Raw genomic sequence first — 25256 nt, 5'->3', positions numbered from 1 at the left:
CTTTTGTTTGGGCCTGTTGGTGTTGGGTCTCAGAACCAAAAACCCACCACCTCACCCATACAAATTCCCCAACTGATTTCTTAGCACCACTGGCTGGGTAAGTACCAAAAACAACTATAAACAAGAGAAGCTTCTCACATTACCAAAGTTTTATTCTTACCCAAGAACATGAAAAATAAGAAATAATAGAAAATTAGGAGTAGCACATAAGAAGCAGGGTAGTGAGGGAACATAAAAGGGGGAGCCATGGAAATGGTCACATATTCATTAGTCTATTGAGATAGACTTAAGGAAGATTTTCATCGACCCCCCCTCGTCTTCCAGATCAGACATTTATATAGGCTGAAGTACAAAGAACTGGTTCTCTTAAGGAACACATCATACAGGGATACGTTAGGCAGGATGTCATTTGTTTCTTACAAAAGGCACATAAAAATATATATATTGCATTTCCTTAAATGGTACATCCTCAGCACATCCTCAATAAAAGCAATCTTTACTTCAAAGGATTCAGGACTCAGTTCCCATATACCCCCTTGCAATTCTCCCATCCTGTCCTGACTACAGGATTCTTATCTCTCTCTCCTCTGCCAGGTACTCCGCCCCTTTTGTCACCTGGAAATCAGTTCTGGGCCTAAAATGTCTCTAGAGGCCCCCTTGAACACACTTATGTAAACAGTGAATGGCATGACTCATTGTCTCTCAATTACCTGCTCAGAGGAAGGTAGGGAGGGGTGGGGTACTTGCTTGACACCTGGCCTGCTTGCTTAATATCATTGTAATTCACAGAAAAAAAGAAGTCTCCACTTCTCATGATCTGTAGACTAATTCTTAGATATTAGATATTTAGCAGTACTGAAACTGCTTGGTCTAGGCCTTCATAAGTACGCCTCCACCAATACTTTGGAGAAATACTAATTTCTTAGGAGTATTATTCATCTGACAGTATTAATGCTTGAAGAACATTACTCCGGGGCAGTATTAATGGCATTAGTTTTAGAGAATCCTTTTCCTGGGACAGCATTAGTACTTTGACAGCATTACTTCCATTTCAGGTACCTGAAGCCAGACATAGAAAAGAAGTCAAAGCATAAAACTTCAGTGAAGAAGAAAACCCTGAACCCTGAGTTTAATGAGGTAAGAAATGGGAACTGGGAGAGGAAAGAAACACAGGGCAAGGTGAAGTAATTAAAGGAATCAGGAGACATACAGAGGAGGAAGATGCAGAGACAAAGGAGAATACAGGAGATGCAGCTGTTAATCACCAGAGAAATATATATAATATATATACAGTATTTCTATCTTATCTATAAGGGACATAGGATTAACAATATTTTTATTAATATTATTGTTTTATTATATGATACTGGAGGAAGTGTGTGTTACTGTAAGGGACAGCCCCTACTGTATAGAACTCACATTCTAGTCAAGACACACAAACGAGACAGGAATAAGGGGTAAAATTTATCAAAGGTGGATTAATGGATTAAGATTAGTTGAGGATAGGGATCACTTTCCCCAGGAGGGTAACCCCACAGGAAATGAGGTAGGCAGTTAAGGAGTAGTGAGGCTGTGAAATAAAGTGAGATAAATATTTCATTCCTTAATCCTTTAACAGGAATGTAAGATTTTCAGAGAAACATTCAGGCAACCATAAAATCAGTTTTCTTAACTCATTCATACTCTAGAGGAAACAGCACTGACAGGCAGGCACCAAATTTCATAATCCAGATAAATTAACATTTCACCTCTTAATCCTCTAACAGAAATGCAAGACTTGTCAATGCATCTATTTTTCTATTTTTTTTCAGGAATTTTTCTATGAAATTGAACAGAAGGATCTTTCCCAGAAGTGCCTGGAGGTTACAGTCTGGGACTACGACATTGGCAAATCCAATGATTTTATAGGTAAGTGATGGAACAAGGAGGGTACAGCATATATACTGTACATTAACATAGTGGTCCATGTGATTATGGTATTGAGCACTCTCCCGCTCATAGAGAGCTCTATCAATACATCTCAATCCTGTCCTGCTGTATCCCTTATTATTCTAGTACACTATACAGCCCAAGTTTTGATTGTTGATTTCAGGGAAACTGGGGTAGAAGTGGTAAAGGCAGATAAGGGAATTTGATATTTACACTGAAAATTCATTCTTCTGCATTTGTTTTCATTACAGTGCCCGATATTCGGCCTACAGCGGTAAGCAGCTTGTAAGCCACCCACAACCCTGGATATTTAATGCTGGGTTATGTCTGGCCTCTTGCATTAAATATCCAGGTTAGTGTGGCAACCAGATGCTGTGAATTGGCCGATATTCAGATCGGTATCTGGTTAGCTTGGCTGATAAAGATAGGACAGCTTTTTTGCTATCGTAACTTTATCTACTCACTTAACCAGTTAGTAGACTGAATATCGCAGCTAGCTCTGCCTATGCTCACCCCTCCCCCACCAGACTGCCCCTAACCTAGCCTATTACTGCTTTAGCGGTCAGAGGGGATATTTAGCAGCACTATCAAATCTAGTGTCACTGAATATCTGAGAATGGCCAACTCAGCAGGACTTAACCTGGCAGAAGCCTCTCCTACCTGGTTAAACCCCATAGTGTTTTCAGTTTCTCCTTCTGTATCTCTAGAATCCTGTTCCTGGATCTCCTTTCATTCTACATGGTTTTTCCTCTTTCTCCATTTCTTCTTCACCATATTTCTGACATTCAGTTTTCCATGTCATGTCTTTCCAGTACTCTACTCTGTCTCTTTCTTCCCATCACCACTTCACTTTCAGACTTCCTTTAGTACAGAAGTACATAAGTAATGCCATACTGGGAAAAGACCAAAGGCCCATCAAGCCCAGCATCCTGTCCCCGACAGCGGCCTATCCAGGTCAAGGGCACCTGGCAGCTTCCCAAACGTACAAACATTCTATACATGTTATTCCTGAAACTGTGGATTTTTCCCAAGTCCATTTAGTAGCGGTCTATGGACTTGTCCTTTAGGAAACCGTCCAAACCCTTTTTAAACTCTGCCAAGCTAACTGCCTTCACCACGTTCTCCGGCAACGAATTTCAGAGTTTAATTACGTGTTGGGTGAAGAAAGTTTTTCTCCTATTTGTTTTAAATGTACTACACTGTAGTTTCATCGCATGGCCCCTAGTCCTAGTATTTTTGGAAAGCGTGAACAGATGCTTCACATCCACCTGTTCCACTCCACTCATTATTTTATATACATCTATCCAGGGGCGTAGCCAGACACCCAATTTTGGGTGGGCCTGGGCCCAGGATGGGTGGGCAGAATAACTTTGCCCTGTCCCACAAGTGATTTGGTCTCTCCCTCTCTCGCCTGCATGCCATTTGGTCTCTTAAACATCCTCCCTCCCTCGCATGCAGCAACTAATACACACTGCTCATGTTGGTCCCCACAGCCTTCCCTCTGATGCAACTTCCTGTTTCTGCATAGGTGGGAATACATCAGAGGGAAGACCGTGGGGCTGGTGTGAATAGTATGTATCAGTCGCTGCTCGCGGCAGGCGAAGATCTGCTATTTACAAGGTATGCAGGAGGGACAGTTGTTGGGAGTTTTTGGCTGGTGAGGCTTAGGGATCCCTGCCAGCCAAATCATAGGGTGCTGCTACTGGGTGGGCCTGAGCCCAAAGTAGGTGGGCCTGGGCCCATCCAGGCCCACCCTTGGCTACGCCACTGCATCTATCATGTCTCCCCTCAGCCGTCTCTTCTCCAAGCTGAAAAGCCCTAGCCTCCTTAGTCTTTCTTCATAGGGAAGTCATCCCATCCCCGCTTTCTTGTGTCTTCCTTTGTTTTTTTATCTATTTCATCCATTTGTCCCACCTTTGTATCTCACTCTCACTGCTCCGCTCAGTCTCCACATCTCATCTCTGACATCCATCCCTCCCTCTTTCTCGTCAACAAATCTTTCTGTTCTCTCCTCAGAACTCCCTTATCCTCTTACCTTTCCCTTTTTCCTGTCACAGAATTCTGTCTCTCTTAAGATTGAACAATATTTTACTGGGATGACAATTTGTACTTGTGTGGCCAAAGCAGAATGGAGAAGTAGCCTGGTGGTTAGAGCTCTAGGCTTGACATGCAGGGGGTGCCCAGTTCAAATCTTACTGTTGCTCCTTGTGATCTTGGGCAAGTCACTGAGCCCTCAGTGTCTTGGGTACAAGCTCAGATTATAAACCCTCTGGGCCGAGGGAAATACCTAGTGTATCTGAATGTAACTCACCTTGAGCTACAACTGAACAAAAGGGTAAGCTAAATCCAAATAATATGTAGGGAAAATAATTTTATAACAGGATGCCTAGGCAGAGAAAGGAAGGGATGGGATTTTGGATTTAAGATTATGTTCTTTTTTCAGTTGTAGCTCAAGGAGAGTTTCATTCAGGTACAGCAGGTATTTTTCTATCCCTGAAGGGCTCACAATCTAAGTCTGACCTGAGGTAATGGAGGGTTAAGTGATACATACACATCAGCACATATGTTGTGTCTAAATGTTTACTATTGCCTTGGGTGAATCTCTTCATAAAAAAGGTTAATAAATCTTAATAATAAGCAACTTATGTGCCTGTATGCCTTTATACAGCAACCCTCTCACACAAAGATGTGCCTGCTCTGATGCAAGAGCAACCTAATGCATGTATGTGGTTGTAAGAATCAGCTTTATACACATGTATTTTATAAGATGCAAAAGAAAAAGTAGGTAAGAAAAATCCATTTTCAACACAAGGGTAAAAAATAATTTCATTGGTCAGACTCGATGTAGATCTGCATTTTGGCACAGAGGTGCCTGCCTGAGGAGTTAACAAATCAATCTAGATGAGTATGGATATCAGTATACACAATTTCATATGAATAATGTGCAAAATGCATTAACAATCATGTCCTTATAAATAAAAATGGCGTACAGGTTGGATACTGCAACTCAAACTGCAGATTTTCACAAAATCAGAGAAATTACAAAAACCACAACAATGCAGAAGAAGCATAGAATTATTTTTCACCCTTGTGTTGGAATTGGATTGGTCCTCCCCTACTTTTTCTTTTGTGTTGTATTTTAAATTTAGAGAATTTTCCTTCTTTCTTGCTTAAAAAAAAATAATATACATACATAACTGCCTCATTTTTCATCTTCCACGAATTACTCCACATATTCTGCATGCGGTTTTCTGGCATCCAATTTTAAAAATGTATACACCAGATTAATTTTATAAGCACCTACGTGATCATGTAAAATGCTGGTCTGCATGCTCAACACACTTCAAAAAATTTACTCTGAAAGGAAGCAGTTTTCAATAGCCCATCTAGTTGAAAAGTTTATATGCACATGTGTACCATGTGGTCAGTTTTCAAAGGGAAACTACCTAAGTGGTAAATGCACATATGAATGACCATATCCTTTGCACTTGCTATTTTTGTGGGCAGCCAATCCGGGTAAAACAGCATTTAAATAATCAAAGGGCATATTTATTTATTTATTAGGATTTATATATCGCCTTTTTGAAGGAATTCACTCAAGGCGGTGTACAGTAAGAATAGATGAAACATGAGCAAAATATAACAATACAAAGTATGGCAATGTCAACACTATACGTAATAGAACATTATAATTGGTAGTGAAGGGTAAGACATAGTTGTAACACATAGATGGGTAAGAAAGTAGGAAGAATTAGAAAGTAAGGTGACTATTTGAAGAAAGTTGCACATGAGGTCAGGGAGATGGTTAAATATTATCTCAGCTAGGGTAGGAGTGGATAAACATGTCCCGCTGCAGTATGTGCAGCCCAAGTCAATCCTTGTGTGTGTAAGTGAGACTAACAAGTTAGTTACTTCTTCCATTAAAGGCTTGGTTGAAGAGCCAAGCTTTCACCTGCTTCCTAAGTAGAGATAGTCTTATGTTAAGCAGAGCCTTTCAGGCAATGCATTCCAGAGTGTGGGGGCTACTCCGGAGAAGGCTTGCTTTCGGGTATCACATCGTGTAATGTCTTTTGGAGAGGGTGTGGTTAGTGATAGTCCTTGAGAGAACCTTAGTGTCCTTGGTGATGTGTGGAGGATCAACCTATTCTTCAGATACTCAGGGCCATTTCCTTTCAGGGCCTTGAAGATCAGACATAGAGTTTTAAATTTAGCCCTGTATTGTACTGGTAGCCAGTTAAGTTTTTGCAGAAATGGTGTGACGTGGTCACATCGCTTACAACCTTCTATTAGTCTTGCTGCGGCATTCTGAATCAACGGGAGCTGGTGCAGGCCCTTTGTAGTCAGACCATTGTATAGTGCACTGCAGTAATCCAGTCTTGATGTTACCATAGCATGCACAACTGGGATAAGATTTACCTTCTCGATGTAAGGAGAGAGGCAACGTAGCTGTCGCAAATAGTAGAAGCAGCTCATGAATGTTGCTTGGATTTGGGGAATCAAAGTAAGTGTTGAATCTAACTGTATTCCAAGGTTCCTGACTTGTGATTTGAGGGGGAGTTCATACTTCCCAAAAGGGATTTTGATGTCAGGTATGTATCCACTTGTGTTAGGGACCCAGAGAAACTTGGTTTTACTTGGGTTCAGGCAAAGTTTGTTGTGTTTAGCCCATTCATGAATTGATGTTAGACAGGTAATCAGTTTATTCAAGGCTGTAGGTAAGTCAGATTCAATGGGTATGAGTAGCTGCACATCATCCACATAGATGTAGAACTGAGTGTCCATTGACCGAATCAGCTCAGCTAGTGACTTGAGGTAGATATTGAATAGAATAGGTGACAGTATCGATCTTTGTGGTACCCCGCAGGTCAGTGTCCATAGTGGTGACGAGTTGCTGCCAAACATTATGGATTGTTGCCTATCTGATAGATAGGATCTGAACCAGGCAAGTACTTTTCCACTGATACCTCTTTCTGTCAGTCATGCTAGCAAGATATGATGATCTACAGAGTCAAAAGCTGCTGAGAAATCTAGCAGTACTAACATCGAGGCGAATCCCTTGTCACGGTTTCTGTGAAGATCTAGCAGGGATACAAGGACTGTTTCTGTTCCATAACTGGGTCTGAATCCAGATTGACATGGATCTAGCCACTTACTCTTTTCTAGCTATTCATTAAATTGAACACAGACTTTTTGTTCTAAGAGGTTCCCTAGAAATAGGATGTTGGATACTGGCCTGTAACTTTCAAGTTTGTCCTGGTCAAGGTTGTTTTTCTTCAGCAGAGGGTGAACTACTGCCCTTTTTAATGCTGTTGGTAGTTGCCCATTAGAAAGAGAGGTGTTCACAATTTTTGTGCCGCCTTCTATAAGGCCCATTCTTGCCTGCTGCACTATCTTTGATGGGCAGGGCTCACATGAGTTTTAATGTATGTGAACTGTTAATGTACAGTTTACGTGACATGTTAACAACTTATGTCGATTGCTATATTAAACACAGAACATGGGAATTTAGCTTCATATTAGGGGATATAGTGTGCACTTTGCTGTTAATGCAGATGTTAACACAGCAAATAACATGGAACAGTAAACGATACCTCCAGAGATGCAGCTACACGCCTCCTGCATTAATGGCTGTGTAGTTAATGCAGACAGGTGTTCATTGCCTATGTTTGGAAGAAGGCAGTTCTGCTAAGTACTGGGGATTAGAGAATGGGACAGGGATGAGGATACGTGGTAATCCAGGGTAACATTAATAATTTTAAAGGAACTTACGGGGACAAGGTGGGGATGGAATTTGAGTTTCTGGGGATGGGGACAAACTTTGTCCTCATGTCATTCTCTAATGAACAGTTTCTGGCTAAGTGATATTCTGTAAGTATGTACCTCAAATAGGCTTCAAATAAAGGTTTTCCTAACTCCTAACTCATGCCTTGATGATCAGAAGCAAACATGGGCGCTAGAGGTCATGAGCACCAGACTAACGCCCACATTTGCCTGCGCCCCAGGATCAGAGCTGGTGAACGCATGAAACAACACACTCTGATAGCTAATTGCATGCAAACAATGGTCTCCCGCATTCCTCCCTAATGATCAGCGGGCAATGCTGTAATTCTTTCCCATCTATAGGATCCTCCAGGTCCTATACTTCCTGAGCAGTTAACTGTGGAAGCCCAGCTTGATTCAAATAATTATTTAAGGATGTAGAATCTGGAGCTTTATGAGAATCATACAATTTAGCAAAGAATTGTATGAAAATCCCTGCTATCTCCTCATTTTTATTTCGTATATAGCCTTTATGATCCCTAATGGCTGTTATCACTTTGTGTGGTCCCCATGACTTTACCAATCGCATTAATAGAGGTCCTCACCTGTCACCAAATCTCTGAAGCCAATACTTACAGTAAAATAGAGAACGAGTTGCTCACTCATGAAGGAGTGAATTGTCACCTCTACAGTGTGCAATTGTTCTCGAGTCACAGTATTTGGGCTCCGCATGTACCAGGACTTAGCTTTTCTTAACTGAGATTCTAAGTGCACTATAGCTGCCGAGTTTTTCTTATTACAGGCATGGACATAAGCTATCACATCTCCTCATATCAGTGCTTTTGCTGTTGACCAGAAAACGGTTGGTTGTTCTAGATGCTCCTTATTAAATCGTACGAAATCATCCCACTTTTGATTGAGGTATTTCTTAAAATCTGTATTTTGATACAAGTAGGCTGGGAACTGCCACCCAGGTTTAGTCTGAAAGAAATCCGGCGCTTCTATATCAACCCACACTAAAGCATGATCCGAGACTTCCTCTGGACCAATTTCAGCTGTAAGTACTCAGGGGAAAACCCTTTGATCTGCTAATATATAGCCTATACGTGAAAAGGTTCCATGTGCTCGGGAGAGATGAGTAAAATCTCGCCCCCCAGGATGAAGGGTACGCCATGTGTCAATGAGGTTAAGGGATCTCATGAAGAAGGACAGAGCACGAGAACGTGGCCCTCCCTATGAGCTGCTCTAGGGACCGAGCAATCTAATACCGGGTCAGAAACTAAATTAAAGTCTCCCAACACCAATAATTTGAGGGATTTATATGAATAGCAAATTTGTATAAACGTTTGGTAAAATTTAGGATCATATTTATTGGGGCCATATAGACCTAAAATGAGTAATTCCCTACTTTGGAGCCAGATAGATTAGTACGTAATTACCATGAGGGTCTTTCGTTATCAGCTCCGCCTTGGCCGCCAGTCCTTTTTTAATTAAAATAGCTACACCCCCTTTACATCCTGACGAGGAAGAGGAGAAAACCTCCCTTACCCATGTCCGCTTCAATTTCTGGTGCTCCTCCTCAGTTAGACGCGTTTCTTGTATACATGCAATATCTGCTTTATGCCAATGTAATGCGGATAGAATCTTTTTGCCCGTTTCACTGGAGTGGCGATTCCCCCCACATTCCATGTGACAAAGCATGTTGATTTAACTCCCACCGCTAGTCATCATGTGCCTGTGATTCCTCAGTTTAGAACAAATATTGGTGGTCTCGGGTGCCCAGCCCCACCCGAGATACATTCTCACTACAACTCGGGGACCTCTGCCCGAGAGGCCAAGTAATGCACTCCCCACTAGTATAAAATCTTTGCTCATTGCTGTGAATGATGGTAATCCACGACAAATCAGAAGTAGCTGTAGCGAAATGTACTTTTCCTTCCATTTATTTAACCCTCCCCCACTCCCCATCCCACCCTTAAATCCTCCCTTCCCCAAAGCTAACTCCACCGAACTCTCTCACTTCATATAGTAGGGGAGCGGAGATCTTATTGGATGATGGGCCCCCCTCCCCCAGCTTCCAAATAAACAAGGAACAAGAACATAACATACAACATTTGCATTTTGCATACGATTCCTTCCAGAGTAAATTTAACTGTAATGACAATATTCCTCTCCTAGACATATCAATAGAATTATACTCCTCTGACTCAATTCTCGCAATCTTGCAGCTTTAGCAATTGTCCATAGTAAGCATGCCTTACCCGTGCTTCTAAAGACCATTTCAGTTCAGCTCCACTTAGAACAGCAGTCATTTCTTGCTTAATTGTCACTTTAGGTTTGAACTGGTGTAGTAATCCGTTTTTCTTCTCCTGAGATCTAAAGGTATACCATTTCTCCTTATGAAGAATTTTCAGCTATGCTTGGTATGCTAATATAAACCACCTCTGAGAGTCTGCTAGGGCTTTACAAACTGGGCCAAATGAACGTTTTCATTCTTGGAGAGCCATCGAAAAATCTGGAAATATTTTGATAGGTGTCCCGTCATAGGACAGCCTGTCCCATTTCAACCTTGCTCCACGCAGAATTTCCATCTTATGAATAAAATTATGTACTTTGACCATAACCATTCGGGATCGATTATTCTGGTCCAGTTTGTGGCTAATCCTATGCGCTCTTTCGAGGCACAGTGGTTCCACACTGTCTGAGAGCAAATTCTGTTTTCAACCATTTTCCCAGTAGTGTTGCTAAAGACTGATCTGGAAGAGTTTTCGGTATCCCTACTATCCATAGATTTGCTCTTCTTGAATGGTTCCTCAAAATCGTCAGTCTGTTGCGATTGAATTTTTACTAGTTTTTGGTGCTTTTTCAACTGCGTTGTTACACCCGCTTCCCCATCCTCCACCACCGATACTCTTTTCTCCAATTCTCCTGTTCGACGGGTGGTACCTTCCAGCAGGACTTCTAATACGGTAAGTTGTTCTGATTGATACATATAGTAACATAGTAGATGACGGCAGAAAAAGACCTGCATGGTCCATCCAGTCTGCCCAACAAGATAAACTCATATGTGCTACTTTTTGTGTATACCTTACCTTGATTTGTACCTGTCCTTTTCAGGGCACAGACCGTGTAAGTCTGCCCAACACTATCCCCGCCTCCCAACCACCAGCCCCTCCTCCCACCACCGGCTCTGGCACAGACCGTATAAGTCTGCCCAGCACTATCCCCGCCTCCTGCCACCGGCTCTGCCACCCAATCTCGGCTAAGCTCCTTAGGATCCATTCCTTCTGAACAGGATTCCTTTATGTTTGTCCCACGCGTGTTTGAATTCTGTTACCGTTTTCATTTCCACCACCTCCCGCGGGAGAGCATTCCAAGCATCCACTACTCTCTCCGTGAAAAAATACTTCCTGACATTTTTCTTGAGTCTGCCCCCCTTCAATCTCATTTCATGTCCTCTCGTTCTACCTCCTTCGCACCTCCGGAAAAGATGGTGGAGCTGTGGCTCCATTGCTGTTTTGACTGCCTCAGTAAGCTGGCATAATTGTTGAGCCATAAAGGAGGACGATACAGCAGGTGGGCTCACTGCCATCTTTGAGTCGCTGGCTCCTCGTGATCTCTCCGGGTCTTTCTTTTTGGTTTTTCCGGGCATTGCTGCTTCGGATCTGGTTACAAATAGGTCCATATATTGAGCGTTTCAGCCACAGCAGGTTGCCTTGTCTCTTGGTACCAAACTAGGATTCAGTGAGGGCGAGAGGGAGGGAAGGGCCCAGGAGGAGAGCTGTCACACGTCTGCTTCTCTCAGCTCATCATGTGATCCCCCCAGATCATTTATAAATATGTTAAAAAAAGCAGCAGTCCCAGCACAGAACCCCACTATCTACCCTTCTCTATTGAGAATACTGACCATTTAACCCTACTCTCTGTTTTCTATACTTTAACCAAAATTTGCAATAGAGTGGATACCCTTTATGGTGTGTGGGCCTGGGTGGGCACAGGCCCACCTATTCTTGGCTCAGGCCCAACTTGTCTGCCCCCTCCCCCCAAACAGTTCAGTGGTGGCTGACTCACTTCTGTCTCTCTCTCTTTCATCTCCGGATCCAGAATTTGCTCTCCATCTGCAGCCCGGCAACTCCCTCCTCCCTGGTGTACTTCATCAACTTCACCGGCTGGCAGCAGTGATGCAGGTGAAAGGGGATAGACTCAGGAGTAATCTAAGGAAATGCTTATTTATGGAAAGGGTGGTGGATGAGTGGAGGTAGTGGTGTTGAAGACTGTATCTGAATTCAAGAAACCAAGAGACAAGCATATAGAATCTCTAAGGGAGAGGAAGGGCTAGTAGATGGTATCGAATGGGTAGAATGGAAAGGCCATATTATAATTATTTGTTACATTTGTATCCCACATTTTCCCACCTTTTGCAGGCTCAATGTGGCTTACATATAACCGTTAACGGCATTACCGATTACGGTCTGAACAAATACATGGTATGAATGAATACAAAGTGATAGTGTAGTAGAATGGGGTACATGTATGGAAGGTACAGTTGGGGGAACATATAGAGGAAAAGGGGGAAGAATAGTCAGGTAATGTTCGTTACAGTCTTTGGTTCCATTGTGTCGCAGGTGAACAGGCATTTTTATGTTGGGTTGGTGGGGTATGCTCTTCTGAACAGGTCTGTCTTTAGTGTTTTCCGAAAATTTAGGTGGTCGAGTGTAGTTTTTATTGCTTTTAGCAATGTGTTCCATATTTGTGCGCTTAGGTAGGACAAGCTGGTTGCATAGGTGGATTTATATTTGAGTCCTTTGCTGCTTGGGTAGTTGAGATTTAGGTATGATCGTGCAGATTTTGTGGTGTTTCTGGTTGGCAGGTTGATGAGGTCTGTCATGTATCCCGATGACTCGCCGTAAATAATTTTATGAACATTCGTGCAGATTTTGAAAGTGATACGTTCTTTGATTGGTAGCCAGTGCAGTTTTTCTCTGAGTGGTTTGGCACTGTCAAAACGTGTTTTTCCAAATATAAGCCTGGCTGCTGTGTTTTGGGCGGTTTGAAGTTTCTTTATGATTTGATCCTTCCATCCCGCATAGATTCCATTACAGTAATCTGCGTGGCTTAGTACCATGGACTGTACCAGGCTATGAAATATTTCCCTCAAGAAGAATGGCTTTATGCGTTTGAGTTTCCACATTGAGAAAAACATTTTCTTTATGGTGGATTTCGCTTAGGTCTCTAGTGATAGGTTACGGTCGATTGTTACTCTGAGAATTTTCAGGCTGTCTGAATTTACACTGTCTCAGACAGGGAGGGTGTATCCTGGGGTGTTAATGTTTGTAGGTTTGTATGTATTGTATTGGGATGAGATAATGAGACAGTGTGTTTTTTCTGTATTGAGTTTTAGTTGGAATGCATTTACCCATTAGTTCATGATGTTTAGGCTTAACTTGATTTCGTTGGTGATTTCCGCTAGATCATGTTTGTATGGGATGTATAATCTAACGTCATCAGCGTAGATAAATGGGTTGAGGCCTTGGGTGAATAGGGTCTTGGCTAGTGGAGTCATCATGAGGTTGAAAAGGATCGGTGATAGTGGTTTGGCGCTGTCAAAACGTGTTTTTCCAAATATAAGCCTGGCTGCTGTGTTTTGGGCGGTTTGAAGTTTCTTTATGATTTGATCCTGTGTGGATTTTTTCTGATACGTCTTTTCATTTTGTTGAGATTGTACACTCGCTGGTTCTTTTCCTTTGTTTTGGTTTATGTCGGTTTGGTGTGATGTGGTGTGTCTGGTCAGTGTTCGGTTATTGATTAGTCTGGGTATATTGTTGGTTTCCGCGAGTGGAGTGGTCATTGTTAGGTGGATCAGGGATAAGGAGTAGATTGCAAGGAGCAGTTTGGTGGTGTTCATTATGGTATCATTTCATTAGTTTTTAGAAGAAAATTATTGCTATATTCAACGTTGGAGATTATTTTTCCGGACCCTCGTATTTATGTAACAATCTTGACCTTCTTAAAAATTGCGAGGCCTCCGTCGTGCGGCGGTAATGTTATGTCAGAGGGGCGTGACTTTGTAGGATCCAGCGTTCTCGGCTAATTAACTTGGGCTGAGCAGTGTTTGGGATGGGTATGTAGTCCTCATCAATCCCCAATTGCTCAGTTTCTCTCCAATATTTACATAATTATCTTAGTTTTTAGTTTCTCCAGCATTTGGTTTCTCCAGTGTTATCACAGTTATCTTAATTTATAGTATCAGTTCTTACACTTAACTAATTATTCATTATCTTAGGTACTTATCTCAGTTTCTCCATCCAGGCTGCATGTAAGGACGGTTCAGGAGATATTTCATCACCAGTGTTGATTCGCATCTCATTTGTTGCTGTTCTAGGTTCATTCCGGTTCCTTTTCGCTACTGAACGTGTGCTGCTTTCGTCCGGCAGTCACCGTGCGCGGTGCGGGGCAACGCCGGCAGACCACGAGTTGCTCCCGGTCTCGTGTTGCTCACGTTGCACTCAGGTGATTGCCTCCGATGCCTGTCCCTCTGTGTTGCTCCTCGCGTCCGCTCCCCTTCGTCTCTGCTGCTCCCTGTGCACGGCTCTCCACTCCCCCTCTTCGACCGGCCAGTGCTACATGCAGTGTGCAGCGAAGATTGCCTGGTCGGCGATGTTGGAGGTGGGCACGGGGCGATGCAGGAGGTGGACGTCGGCAGATGGGCTGTCAGCGATGCCCGAGAAGGGTGCAGGCGGGCGGGTGGCGACACTGGGGTGAGTGCAGGTGCCGGGTACTGAAGCCTGGTCTGGTCAACAATGCGGTCCTGGTTGGGGTTGGTCGCGATCAATTCTCTGCACAGTCCCAGTTGGGATTGGTTAACCGAGAATTAGAACGGGCTCTACAGTGCCCCTACGCCAATTCCTGATGAGATCGGGCCGGTCTCCAGCTGATCTCCAGCCAGGTCTGCTCAGGGTCCCTGGAGCTAACTGCTCCTTGACCAGCTAGTCAGCGGCCATCTTGTGTCCATTACCTGCCGTCATTTTCTGTTTCTGTACATTTGAGAATGTAAAACCCTAGCTGGGGAATGGGGAACTAACAAATTAGAAAGATAACTGGAGGTTCTATCATTTCTTGCTATAAGAAAGACTTCTTCACATCAGCTCACCACTGCAGAAGCCTCATAAATACATAAGCATGGCTGTACTGGGACAGACTGAAGTGCCATCAAACCCAGTATCCTGTTTCCAAAGTGGCCAATCCAGGTCACAAGTACCTGGCAGGATCCCAAACGAGTAAAACAGATTTCATACTGCTGATCATAGGAATAAGAAGCACATTTCCCCCCAAGTCCACCTTAATAACAATTTATGGACTTTTATTCCAGGAGCTTATCCAAACCTGTTACACTAACCTCTTTTACCATATTCCTTGGCAATGAATTCCAGAGCTTAATTATATGTTGAATGAAAAAATATTTTCTCTGTTTTGCTCTAAATGTACTACATAGTAACTTCATTGCATGCCCCAAAAGTAAACAAATGATTCACACATATCCATTCCACTCTGCTCATTATTTTGTAGACTTTTATCATATCTCCCTGAACCATCTCTTCTCAGAGCTGAAGAGCCCTAACATCTTTAGCCTTTCCTCATAGGGGAGATGATCCATTCCCTTTATTAATCTGGTTACCCTTCTCTGTACTATTTTGAATTCAACTGTATCTTTATTGAGATGTGGTGACCAGAACTGCACAAAATATTCAACATGCAGTCACATGAAGGAGTGATTCAAAAGTATTATAATCTCTATCTTATTCTCCATTCAATAATCTCTGTTTTATTCTCCATTCCTTTCCTAATGATTCCTTACATTCTATTTGCTTTCACGGCTGCTGGTGCACTGAGCAGAGGATTTCAGGGTATCATCAACAATGACACCTAGATCCTTTTCTTGGGCGGTTATTCCTCGGCTCATGTAGCTGTAGTTTAGATTGCTTTTTCCTATGTGCATCACTTTGCACTTGCTCAATTGCCATGGGACCATAGTGTTTTTATATCACGTTGTATGTACTTGCCTCTCTTGCTCTGTTCCCTCCTCCTGACCTCCTGTTGAGTTACCTCTCTTTTTACTACTTTCACTGTTTTTAATTGTGAACAGCTTTGAAGCCTGTGTCAGGCCCCTGCGATATATCAAGTCTGTATGCCGCTGTTTGAGCCAGTGAAATCTGCTTCACTCATTCTTCTGGCAAGTACATAAGTATTGCCATACTGGGACAGACCAAAGGTCCATCAAGCCCAGCATAGCCAATCCAGGTCACAAATACCTGGCAAGATCCCCAAAAAAGTACAAAACATTTTATGCTGCTTATCCCAGAAATATTTTCCCCAAGTCTAATTTAATAATGGTCTATGGACTTTTCCTTTAGGAAGCCGTCCAAACCTTTTTTAAACTCTGCTAAGCTAACCCCCTTTACCATATTTTCTGGCAACAAATTCCAGAGTTGAATTACACGTTGAGTGAAGAAAACGTTTCTCCGATTAGTTTTAAATTTACTACTTTGTAGCTTCATCGCATGCCCCCTAGTCCTAGTATTTTTGGAAAGCATAAACAGACACTTCACGTCTACCTGTTCCACTCTACTCATTATTTTATAGACCTCTATCATATCTCCCCCCTAAGCCGTCTTTTCTCCAAGCTGAAGAGCCCCAGCCGCTTTAGCCTTTCTTCATAGAGAAGTCGTCCCATCCCCTTTATCATTTTTGTCGACCTTTTCTGCACCTTTTCTAATTCCACTATATCTTTTTTGAGATGTGGCGACCAGAATTGAACACAATATTCGAGGTGCAGTCGCACCATGGAGCGATACAAAGGCATTATAACATCCTCATTTTTGTTTTCCATTCCTTTCCTAAATAATACCTAACATTCTATTTGCTTTATTAGCCGCTGCAGGACACTGAGCAGAAGGTTTCAATGTATCATCAACGACGACATCTATCCCTTTCTTGGTCGGTGACTCCTAATGTGGAATCTTGCATTATGTAGCTATAATTTGGGTTCCTCTTTCCCACATGCATCACTTTGCACTTGCTCACATTAAACGTCATCTGCCATTTAGATGCCCAGTCTCGTAAGGTCCTCTTGTAATTTTTCACAATCCTCCCGCGATTTAACTACTTTGAATAACTTTGTGTTTTCTGCAAATTTAATGACCTCACTAGTTACTCCCATCTCTAGGTTATTTATAAATATGTTAAAAAGCAGCGGTCCCAGAACAGACCCTTGGGGAACCCCACTAACTACCCTTCTCCATTGAGAAACTGACCATTTAACCCTACTCTCTGTTTTCTATCTTATAACCAGTTTTTAATCCACAGTGGGACACTACCTCCTATCACTGTATAATATCGGAATAAGTAGAATACCAAATCCACAATAGTCCAAAAACAATTCTACTATCAACTTTGAGTGTTCAAGAGTAGATGGAGATCAAATGAAAAAATAGTGGAGAAAAAAAAGACCTCAGTGAAAACCGGATACACCTCTTTGTAAAGGACACGCCTTTTAAATAGAGAGGGAACCTCTTAATCATTAGTCTTTTAAAAAAAACTCCACTTCATTTACTTTCATATTCATAATACCATCTTACCCCTGTAAACACTCATTAAGGGCGGACACGCAATGCTTCATATCAAAAAGCCAAAAACTTAAATATTACTTATCTTGGACGGTGACCATTTCCATCTGTGAAACTTCACGAATAGCTTTCTTTTACTTCTCTTTCTCTGTAATTCCCGACAGGGAAGCCCTGTTTCGCCACAATCTGGCTGCTTCAGGGGAAAATATGCTTATGCAACACCTCCAAGAACAATTGACTCGCCAGCATACTGTCCTCTGGCCTCTACATAGAAATGGCGGTCGGCGTCTTTATTGAATCTTCCAGATTAAATACTCAGCGTGTGACGTCATTCCGTTCCCATGACACTACCTCCTATCCCATGACTCTCCAATTTCCTCTGGAGTCTTTCATGAGGTATTTTGTCAAATGCTTTCTGAAAATCCAGATACACAATATCAACTGGCTCACCTTTATCTACATGTTTGTTCACCCCTTCAAAGAAATGTAATAGATTGGTGAGGCAAGATTTCCCTTCACTAAATCCATGTTGGCTTTGTCTCATTAATCCATGCTTTTGAATATGCTCTGTAATTTTGTTCTTTATAATAGTCTCAACCATTTTTCCCGGCACCGACATAAGACTCACTGGTCTATAATTTCCCGGATTACCTCTGGAACCTTTTTAAAAAATCAGCGTTACATTGGCTACCCTCCAATCTTTCGGTACCATGCTCGATTTTAAGGATAAATTACATATTATTAACAATAGTTCCGCAAGTTTATTTCTCAGTTCTATCAGTACTCTGGGATGAATACCATCTGGTCCAGGAGATTTGCTACTCTTCAATTTGTCAAATTGCCCCATTCCATCCTCTAGGTCTATAGAGATTTCATTCAGTTTCTCCGACTCGTCAGCTTTTAATACCATTTCAGGCACTGGTATCTCTCTCAAATCTTCCTCAGTGAAGACTGAAGCAAAGAATTCCTTTAATCTCTCCGCTATGGTTTTGTATTCCCTGATCGTCCCTTTTACCCCTCGGGCATCTAGTGGTCCAACCGATTCTTTTGCCGGCTTCCTGCTTTTAATATACCTAAAAAAAAGTTTACTATGTGTTTTTGCCTCCAACGCAATCTTTTTTTCAAGGCCCCTCTCTGCCTTCCTTATCAGCGCTTTGCATTTGACTTGACATTCCTTATGCTGTTTCTTATTATTTTCATTCGGTTCCTTCTTTGATTTTCTGAAGGATTTTCTTTTAGTTCTAATAGCTTCCTTCACCTCACTTTTTAATCATGCCAACTGTCATTTGATCTTTTGTCCTCCTTTTTTAATACGCGGAATATATTTGGCCTGGGCTTCCAGGATGGTATTTTTGAATAGCATCCACGCCTGACCCTCAAAGCCACTCCTCTAAGTTTTTTTTTCGTTTTTCTCATTTTATCATAGTCTCCTTTTTTAAAGTTAAATGCTATTGGATTTCCTGTGTATACTTAATTCAAAGCTAATATCAAATTTGATCATATTATGATCACGGTTATCAAGCGGCCCCATCACCACTACCTCTTGCACCAGGTCATGCGCTCCACTAAGGACTAGGTCTAGAATTTTGCCTTCTCTCATTGGCTCCTGTACCAGCTGCTCCATAAAGCAGTCCTTGATTTCATCAAGGAGTTTTACTTCCTTAGCATGCCCTGATGTTACATTTACCCAATCAATATTGGGGTAATTGAAATCACCTAATATTATTGTGTTGCCCAGTTTGCTTGCTTCCCTAATTTCCTTTAACATTTCTACATCCGTCTGTTCATCCTGGCCATGCAGACGGTAGTACACTCCTATCACTATCATTTTCCCCTTTACACATGGAATTTCAATCCATAGGGATTCCAAGATGTGTTTTGTTTCCTGCAGAATTTTCAATCTATTTGATTCAAAGCTTTCCTTAACATACAATGCTGTCCCTCCACCAATTCGATCCACCCTATCACTATGATATAATTTGTACACCGTTATGACAGTGTCCCACTGGTTATCCTCCTTCCACCAGGTCTCAGAGATGCCTATTATATCTAATTTTTCATTTAGTGCAATATATTCTAACTCTCCCATCTTCTTTCTTAGGCTTTTGGCATTCGCATATAGACATTTCAAACTATGTTTGTTGTTCCTATTTACATCATGCTCAGTACTTGACAGTATTAATTTGCAATCTTTTGTCTGATTTTTATTTTAAGGACACCTGATCTACTACGGTCTCTTTTGCAACCTCACTATCGTGATACCTTATCCTGAACCATATGCTTTTGAGCAACTGTCGGCCTTCCCCCAGTTTCTAGTTTAAAAGCTGCTCTATCTCCTTTTTAAATGCTGATGCCAGCAGCCTGGTCCCACCCTGGTTAAGGTGGAAGCCCATCCTTTCGGAATAGGCTCCCCCTTCCCCAGAATGTTGCCCAGTTCCTAACAAATCTAAAACCCTCCTCCCTGCACCATCGTCTCATCCACGCAATGAGACTCCGGAGCTCTGCCTGTCTGTTGGGCTCTGTGCGTGGAACGGGTAGCACTTCAGAAAATGCTACCCTAGAGGTTCTGGATTTGAGCTTTCTACCTAAGAGCCTAAATTTGGCTCTAGTAGTGGTTACCCCATCTACAGGAATACGTGGACCAAACTTTAGTTACCTATAAGCCTCAACTTTGGGTTTATTATAAAAAGGTAGTTCTTCAAACTCATCTCAAGTTTTTATCAAAATGATAACATTTTTCCATGTAAATGAGGAAATACTATTTCCTGTGTTCTGTCTCAAGCTTCATAAGAATCTATGTGAGAAAGCCCTTCACACGCTGGCCTATAAATAGACTCTTGCTTATTACTTCAAAAGAACTGGATCCATCAGAAAGTCTGTGCAGTTCTTTTTCTTTCACTTCCACAGTCAACAAATTAACGAGCCAGTGGCGTACCAAGGGGGGGGGGGGGGGGGGGGGGGGCGGTCCGCCCCGGGTGCATGCCGCTGGGGGGGGGGGGGTGCCGCGCGCCTGTCAGCTCTTCGTTTTCATGCTCCCTCTGCCCCGGAACAGGTTACTTCCTGTTCCAGGGCAGAGGGAGCATGAAAACGAGGAGCCGGCAGGCGCGACACCCCTGTTGGATTATTTGTAGTAAATAATTAGCAGATTTTAGTACACACAGCTTCAGCTTTAGAAATGTTAATTTCTTTCTTCATCTCTCTCTCATTCACCCCTGAATAATTCACTGCTGAGTCACTTTAAAGTTGAAGTAACAAAACATCTGTTTACTCACAGTTTGCAGTTAGATTATAATCAGACAGGCTTATATATACATATTACTATACATTTGTATTATCAGCTCCTTCCATGTGCTTAGATGGTAATGGATGCTCACACCACCATAGATCCTCTCAGGTTAGGAGAGATCATGAGCTCCATGTGCTCCATGTGCTGCATGTGCTGCATCTAACCCCCACAGGAAGTTACATAGCTGTGTGACCTCTCTAAGTAATTCACATCAGAGGTCACAGAGTAATCACAGAGAAATAATAGGTGACAGGCAATGCATGTAAAATACAATTACATTCCAACAAACCCCTTCTCATGCATAACTGTCATGCAATTATTTATTCATACAAAGTCCAAGCTTTATACGCAGATTCACAAAATGTTCTCTGGGTAATGGTTTGGTCATGATGTCAGCTGTCATCTCACTGGTGTGACAATAGTGTAGACTGATGACCCCTTCTTTCACCAACTCTCGCACGTTGTGGTATTTCGTTGCGATGTGCTTGGTGCGTGACTGAACCTTGTCATTCTGTGACAGTCGGATGCAGCTCTGATTATCTTCCATTATCTGGATTGGTCTCTTTTCAGCTATTCCAAAATCCAGCAAAAGTTTTTCAATCCACATCAGTTCTCTGCACGCTTCCGATACAGCCACATATTCAGCTTCTGTAGAAGACAAACTCACAATACTTTGTTTATGACTGGCCCATGAAATTTGTACATTTCCATACATAAACACATATCCACTTGTGGATTTATAATTAGAATGATCCCCTGCCCAATCTGAATCACAGTAACATATTAGTTTTGGATTACTATTGGCTGAAATCTTTAATTTACAATCAATGGTACCCTTTAAATACCTTACCATCCTTTTAACTGCAGTCCAATCTGATTTGGTAGGTGAGCTGACCCTTCTGCTCAAAATTCCTACTGCATTTGCTATATCAGCCCTGTATGTGGTAGCTAGATAAAAAAGCTTACCTATGGCTGATCTATATTGGATGTTATCTGGTAAAGGTTCTCTTACTGTTTCATCCTTCAGAAAATCAGTGATCATGGGAGTGCTTACAACTTGGGCATCTTGCATACCTAAACTTTCAATAAGCTCATTTATTTTCTGCTTCTGGCTTAGAAGATAAGAACCATCATTTTGTTTCTCAATTTCTATACCAAGATAGTATGACACATTACCAAGTTCTTTTATCTCAACATTGTGGTTTAAACACTTTACAATGTCCTTGTACTCTTGCTCACTTTTGCTTGCAATGAGCAGATCATCAACAAAAGCTAAAATGTATGCATATTGTCCATTTGTGCACCTAGTGTACAAGCATTTGTCTGCTTCACCTTGCTTAAATCCTAAATTTGTCAATATTTCATGCAATTTATCATTCCAACATTTTGCACTTTGCTTTAATCCATAAAGACCTTTGTTTAATTTACACACTAGCTGTCTTTGTTTTGTATTTATGAAACCTGTTGGCTGTTCCATGTACAAGTCTTCAGTTATATCTCCGTGAAGAAACGCTGTTTTCACATCAATGTGGTTGACTTGCATGCCTTTTGAGACTGCAATGCTCAGAAGTGTTCTTATTGTCGTGTGTTTCACTACAGGTGCAAACACTTCATCAAAATCTTCTCCATATTTTTGAAGATATCCCTTTGCCACTAATCTGGCTTTATACCTTTCCACTTTTCCTTGTGCATTCCTTTTTAACTTGAATACCCATTTGCATCCTATAGCTTTCTTGCCAGGAGGTAATTTTGTAAGAATCCAAGTATTATTTTTATCCAATGCATCAATTTCTTCTTGTGCAGCTTTATGCCATTCAGCAGCTTCTTCTGCTGACATTTTCTCAATCTCATCCCATGTTAAGGGCTCTTGAGCTTCTGCTGACCTTGTTAGGTAAGACAGTCTTGGGGGTGGAACACCTTTGTTTTCCCTGGATGAGCGTCTGACAACAGGTTGGTCTGACCTTTCCGCATCCTCTAAATCTGAGAGTCCTTCTCCAATTGATTCCCCTTCTCCAACTGTACTGTCTTCTTCAATGATTCTTTCTGTGTCTGCTTCCTCTGCCTGTTCCTCGTTAGATACAGATGAGTTGCTTTCAGACATCTGCCTTGGTATGGCATTTATATACACTGGCATGTCTATTATGGTTCTAGTTTCATATTCTGGATGATAAGGCTCATCTGGGATAATCCAGCCTTTATCAACCCTTTTGTTTTCATCAAAATATGTAACATGTCTTATGCCAACAATGCCAGTTTTCAGATTCAAAATTCTATATCCTTTGTGTCCTGGAGCATAGCCAACTAAAATGCCCCTTTCTGTTGTGGAATCCAGCTTATGCCTTCTTTGCTTTGGTACATGAGCATATGCTGTACTCCCAAATGTTCTTATGTGTGACAGGTTTGGCTTCCTACCATGCCATGTCTCATGTGGTGTGCGCTCAGCGCCTTTAGTTGGCATTCTGTTTTGTAGGTACACTGCTGTGAGAATGGCTTCCCCCCATAGTCTTTTAGGGAGATTGCTATCTGACAGCATACATCTGGTCATTTCCACAAGTGACCTAAATTTTCTCTCTGCAACAGAATTTTGCTCTGGTGTATAAGCTACTGTTGTGATATGCTGAATGCCTTCTTGTTCTAGAAATGTGCGCATGCTTTGTGAAGTGAACTCACCACCATTGTCGGTCTGAAGAACCTTTGGTTTTCTTTCAAATTTATTGCTCACCATGGCTACGTATTTCTTCAGCATGTCTGTGACTTGACTTTTCTCTTTCAGCAAATAGGCCACACAATATCTAGAGAAATCATCCAAGAATATTAGCACAAATCTGTTATTTCCCAATGATGGGATATTAAACGGTCCACATAAGTCACTGTGTATTAAGTCCAGTACTTTATTACTCCTATTTCCTGTGTATGCAGGAAATGAGGGTCTCACACCTTTTTGAGTAACACAGTCTATGCATTTCTCCATTTTACCAGCATCTGCACTTATCTGAATGCCGGTGGCCAGTTGCTTACTGTAAAGATCCTGGATCACCTTAGAATCACGATGTCCCAGGCGGCGGTGCCAGATTTCCAGACTACATTTACCATCATTCTTCCTTACTTGCGCCATATGTGAGGCTTCACCTGAAATGTTCAGCTTATAAACATCATTATGCATAAAAGCTTCAGCATACACTTCATCATTTTTAGAGATTGTGCACTTACTGTTTTCAAAATGAATCACAAATCCCTTCTTATCTAATGTAGATACACTAAGCATATTGCAAACTGCTTGGGGAATATACAAAACATCACTTACAGGAATTTCTTTAACTTCATTAGACACTTTGCATTTTAAGAATCCAATACCTTTTGCTTGGATCTTAGCAGTCCCTGCGTTTGCAGTTTTAAGAATACCTTCCTCTGGACACATTTCCTGAAAGAAATCCTTACAATTGGTTAAATGGCATGTGCTCCCCGAATCCAAAATCCAAGTACTTTCATTTGAATTATTATTTACCATAGTCAAAGATTTTTCTGCCATTAGAAAGCCCTTGTGTTTATCTTTGTCCTTCATACATTTCCTGGTTTGAAAATTCTTTAGTTCCATTGGCTTAGGTGAGCTAGAGGGAGTGTTTTGTGTTTCCTTACACCATTTAGATACATGTCCCTCCTTTCCACATGAGTAGCAAATCAGCTTGCCCTTGGGTGGAGTTTTCCCATAGCTCCGCCTTCCTCTGTTCTTTGCCAAGAAATTTGTTTCATTTCTCTCTGACTTGCTTTGAGAACACATCTCCTCAGAATCATTTATTATGCATTCCTGCCTTAGTTTTGATGTTGTCTGTTCAAAAGATTGCCCTTCAATGGCCTCATTTACAGACCTAAAAACATCAAACTTCTTTGATAGTGAGGTAAAAAGAAATGCTCTTTTCAATGCATCACACATGGGAATTCCAGAAAGTTCTAACTTTTGAAATGAAGACATAAGATGCATAATGTGATCATTACATTTACTTTTATCCCTTAATTTGGTTTCATTCAACTCTGCTAACCAAATTGGTTGCTGCTTTGCATATGTAGTTGCATACATAGTTCTCAGTTTATATAAAATGTCCTTTGGTGTATCTTTTCCCTCCACTAATATGGCTTGTTTCTCTGAGAGAGCTTCCAAAAGCATGCACTTCACATAATAGTTTGCATTGTCCCATTCAGCCATATTTTCAGCTGTTCTGTCTTGGTCTAAGCATATATTTAATCCTTTTGCTCGAAGGAGACATATTAATCTTAGTTCCCACTGCTGATAATTAAACTCAGTTAATTTAGGCACCTTGAGAGAATAGAACAATGGTGAATTTCTTCCCTCAGCCATTTTCTTAGCCTTCTGTCTGCTGTGTGGGGGGAGAGAGAGACAGACTGAATCTTTCCTTTAAAACTTAAGAGAAAAATGTGGCCTTTTTTCTGCCTGGTAATATTTCTCTTCTTTTTCAATTCCTGGCCCCTGGGCCCATAACCCTTTTGTTGGATTATTTGTAGTAAATAATTAGCAGATTTTAGTACACACAGCTTCAGCTTTAGAAATGTTAATTTCTTTCTTCATCTCTCTCTCATTCACCCCTGAATAATTCACTGCTGAGTCACTTTAAAGTTGAAGTAACAAAACATCTGTTTACTCA

At 41.6% G+C, this 25256-nt stretch overlaps 1 protein-coding gene across 1 annotated transcript in view; it reads left to right on the top strand.

Annotated features, from left to right (window-relative positions):
• The window catches only part of DOC2A (double C2 domain alpha), a 142835-nt gene that overhangs the window by 109495 nt on the left and 8084 nt on the right, over window positions 1–25256 (top strand). Inside the window, exons 9-10 of the mRNA XM_030208721.1 lie at window positions 1056–1137; window positions 1812–1908. Coding sequence (XP_030064581.1) covers window positions 1056–1137; window positions 1812–1908 — 179 coding nt within the window. The remainder of the gene's footprint in view (window positions 1–1055; window positions 1138–1811; window positions 1909–25256) is intronic.

Source organism: Microcaecilia unicolor, chromosome 7 (assembly GCF_901765095.1).
Source record: "Microcaecilia unicolor chromosome 7, aMicUni1.1, whole genome shotgun sequence".
NCBI classification, from domain to species: Eukaryota; Metazoa; Chordata; class Amphibia; order Gymnophiona; family Siphonopidae; genus Microcaecilia; species Microcaecilia unicolor.
This window is presented reverse-complemented; position numbering and strand designations above follow the sequence as displayed.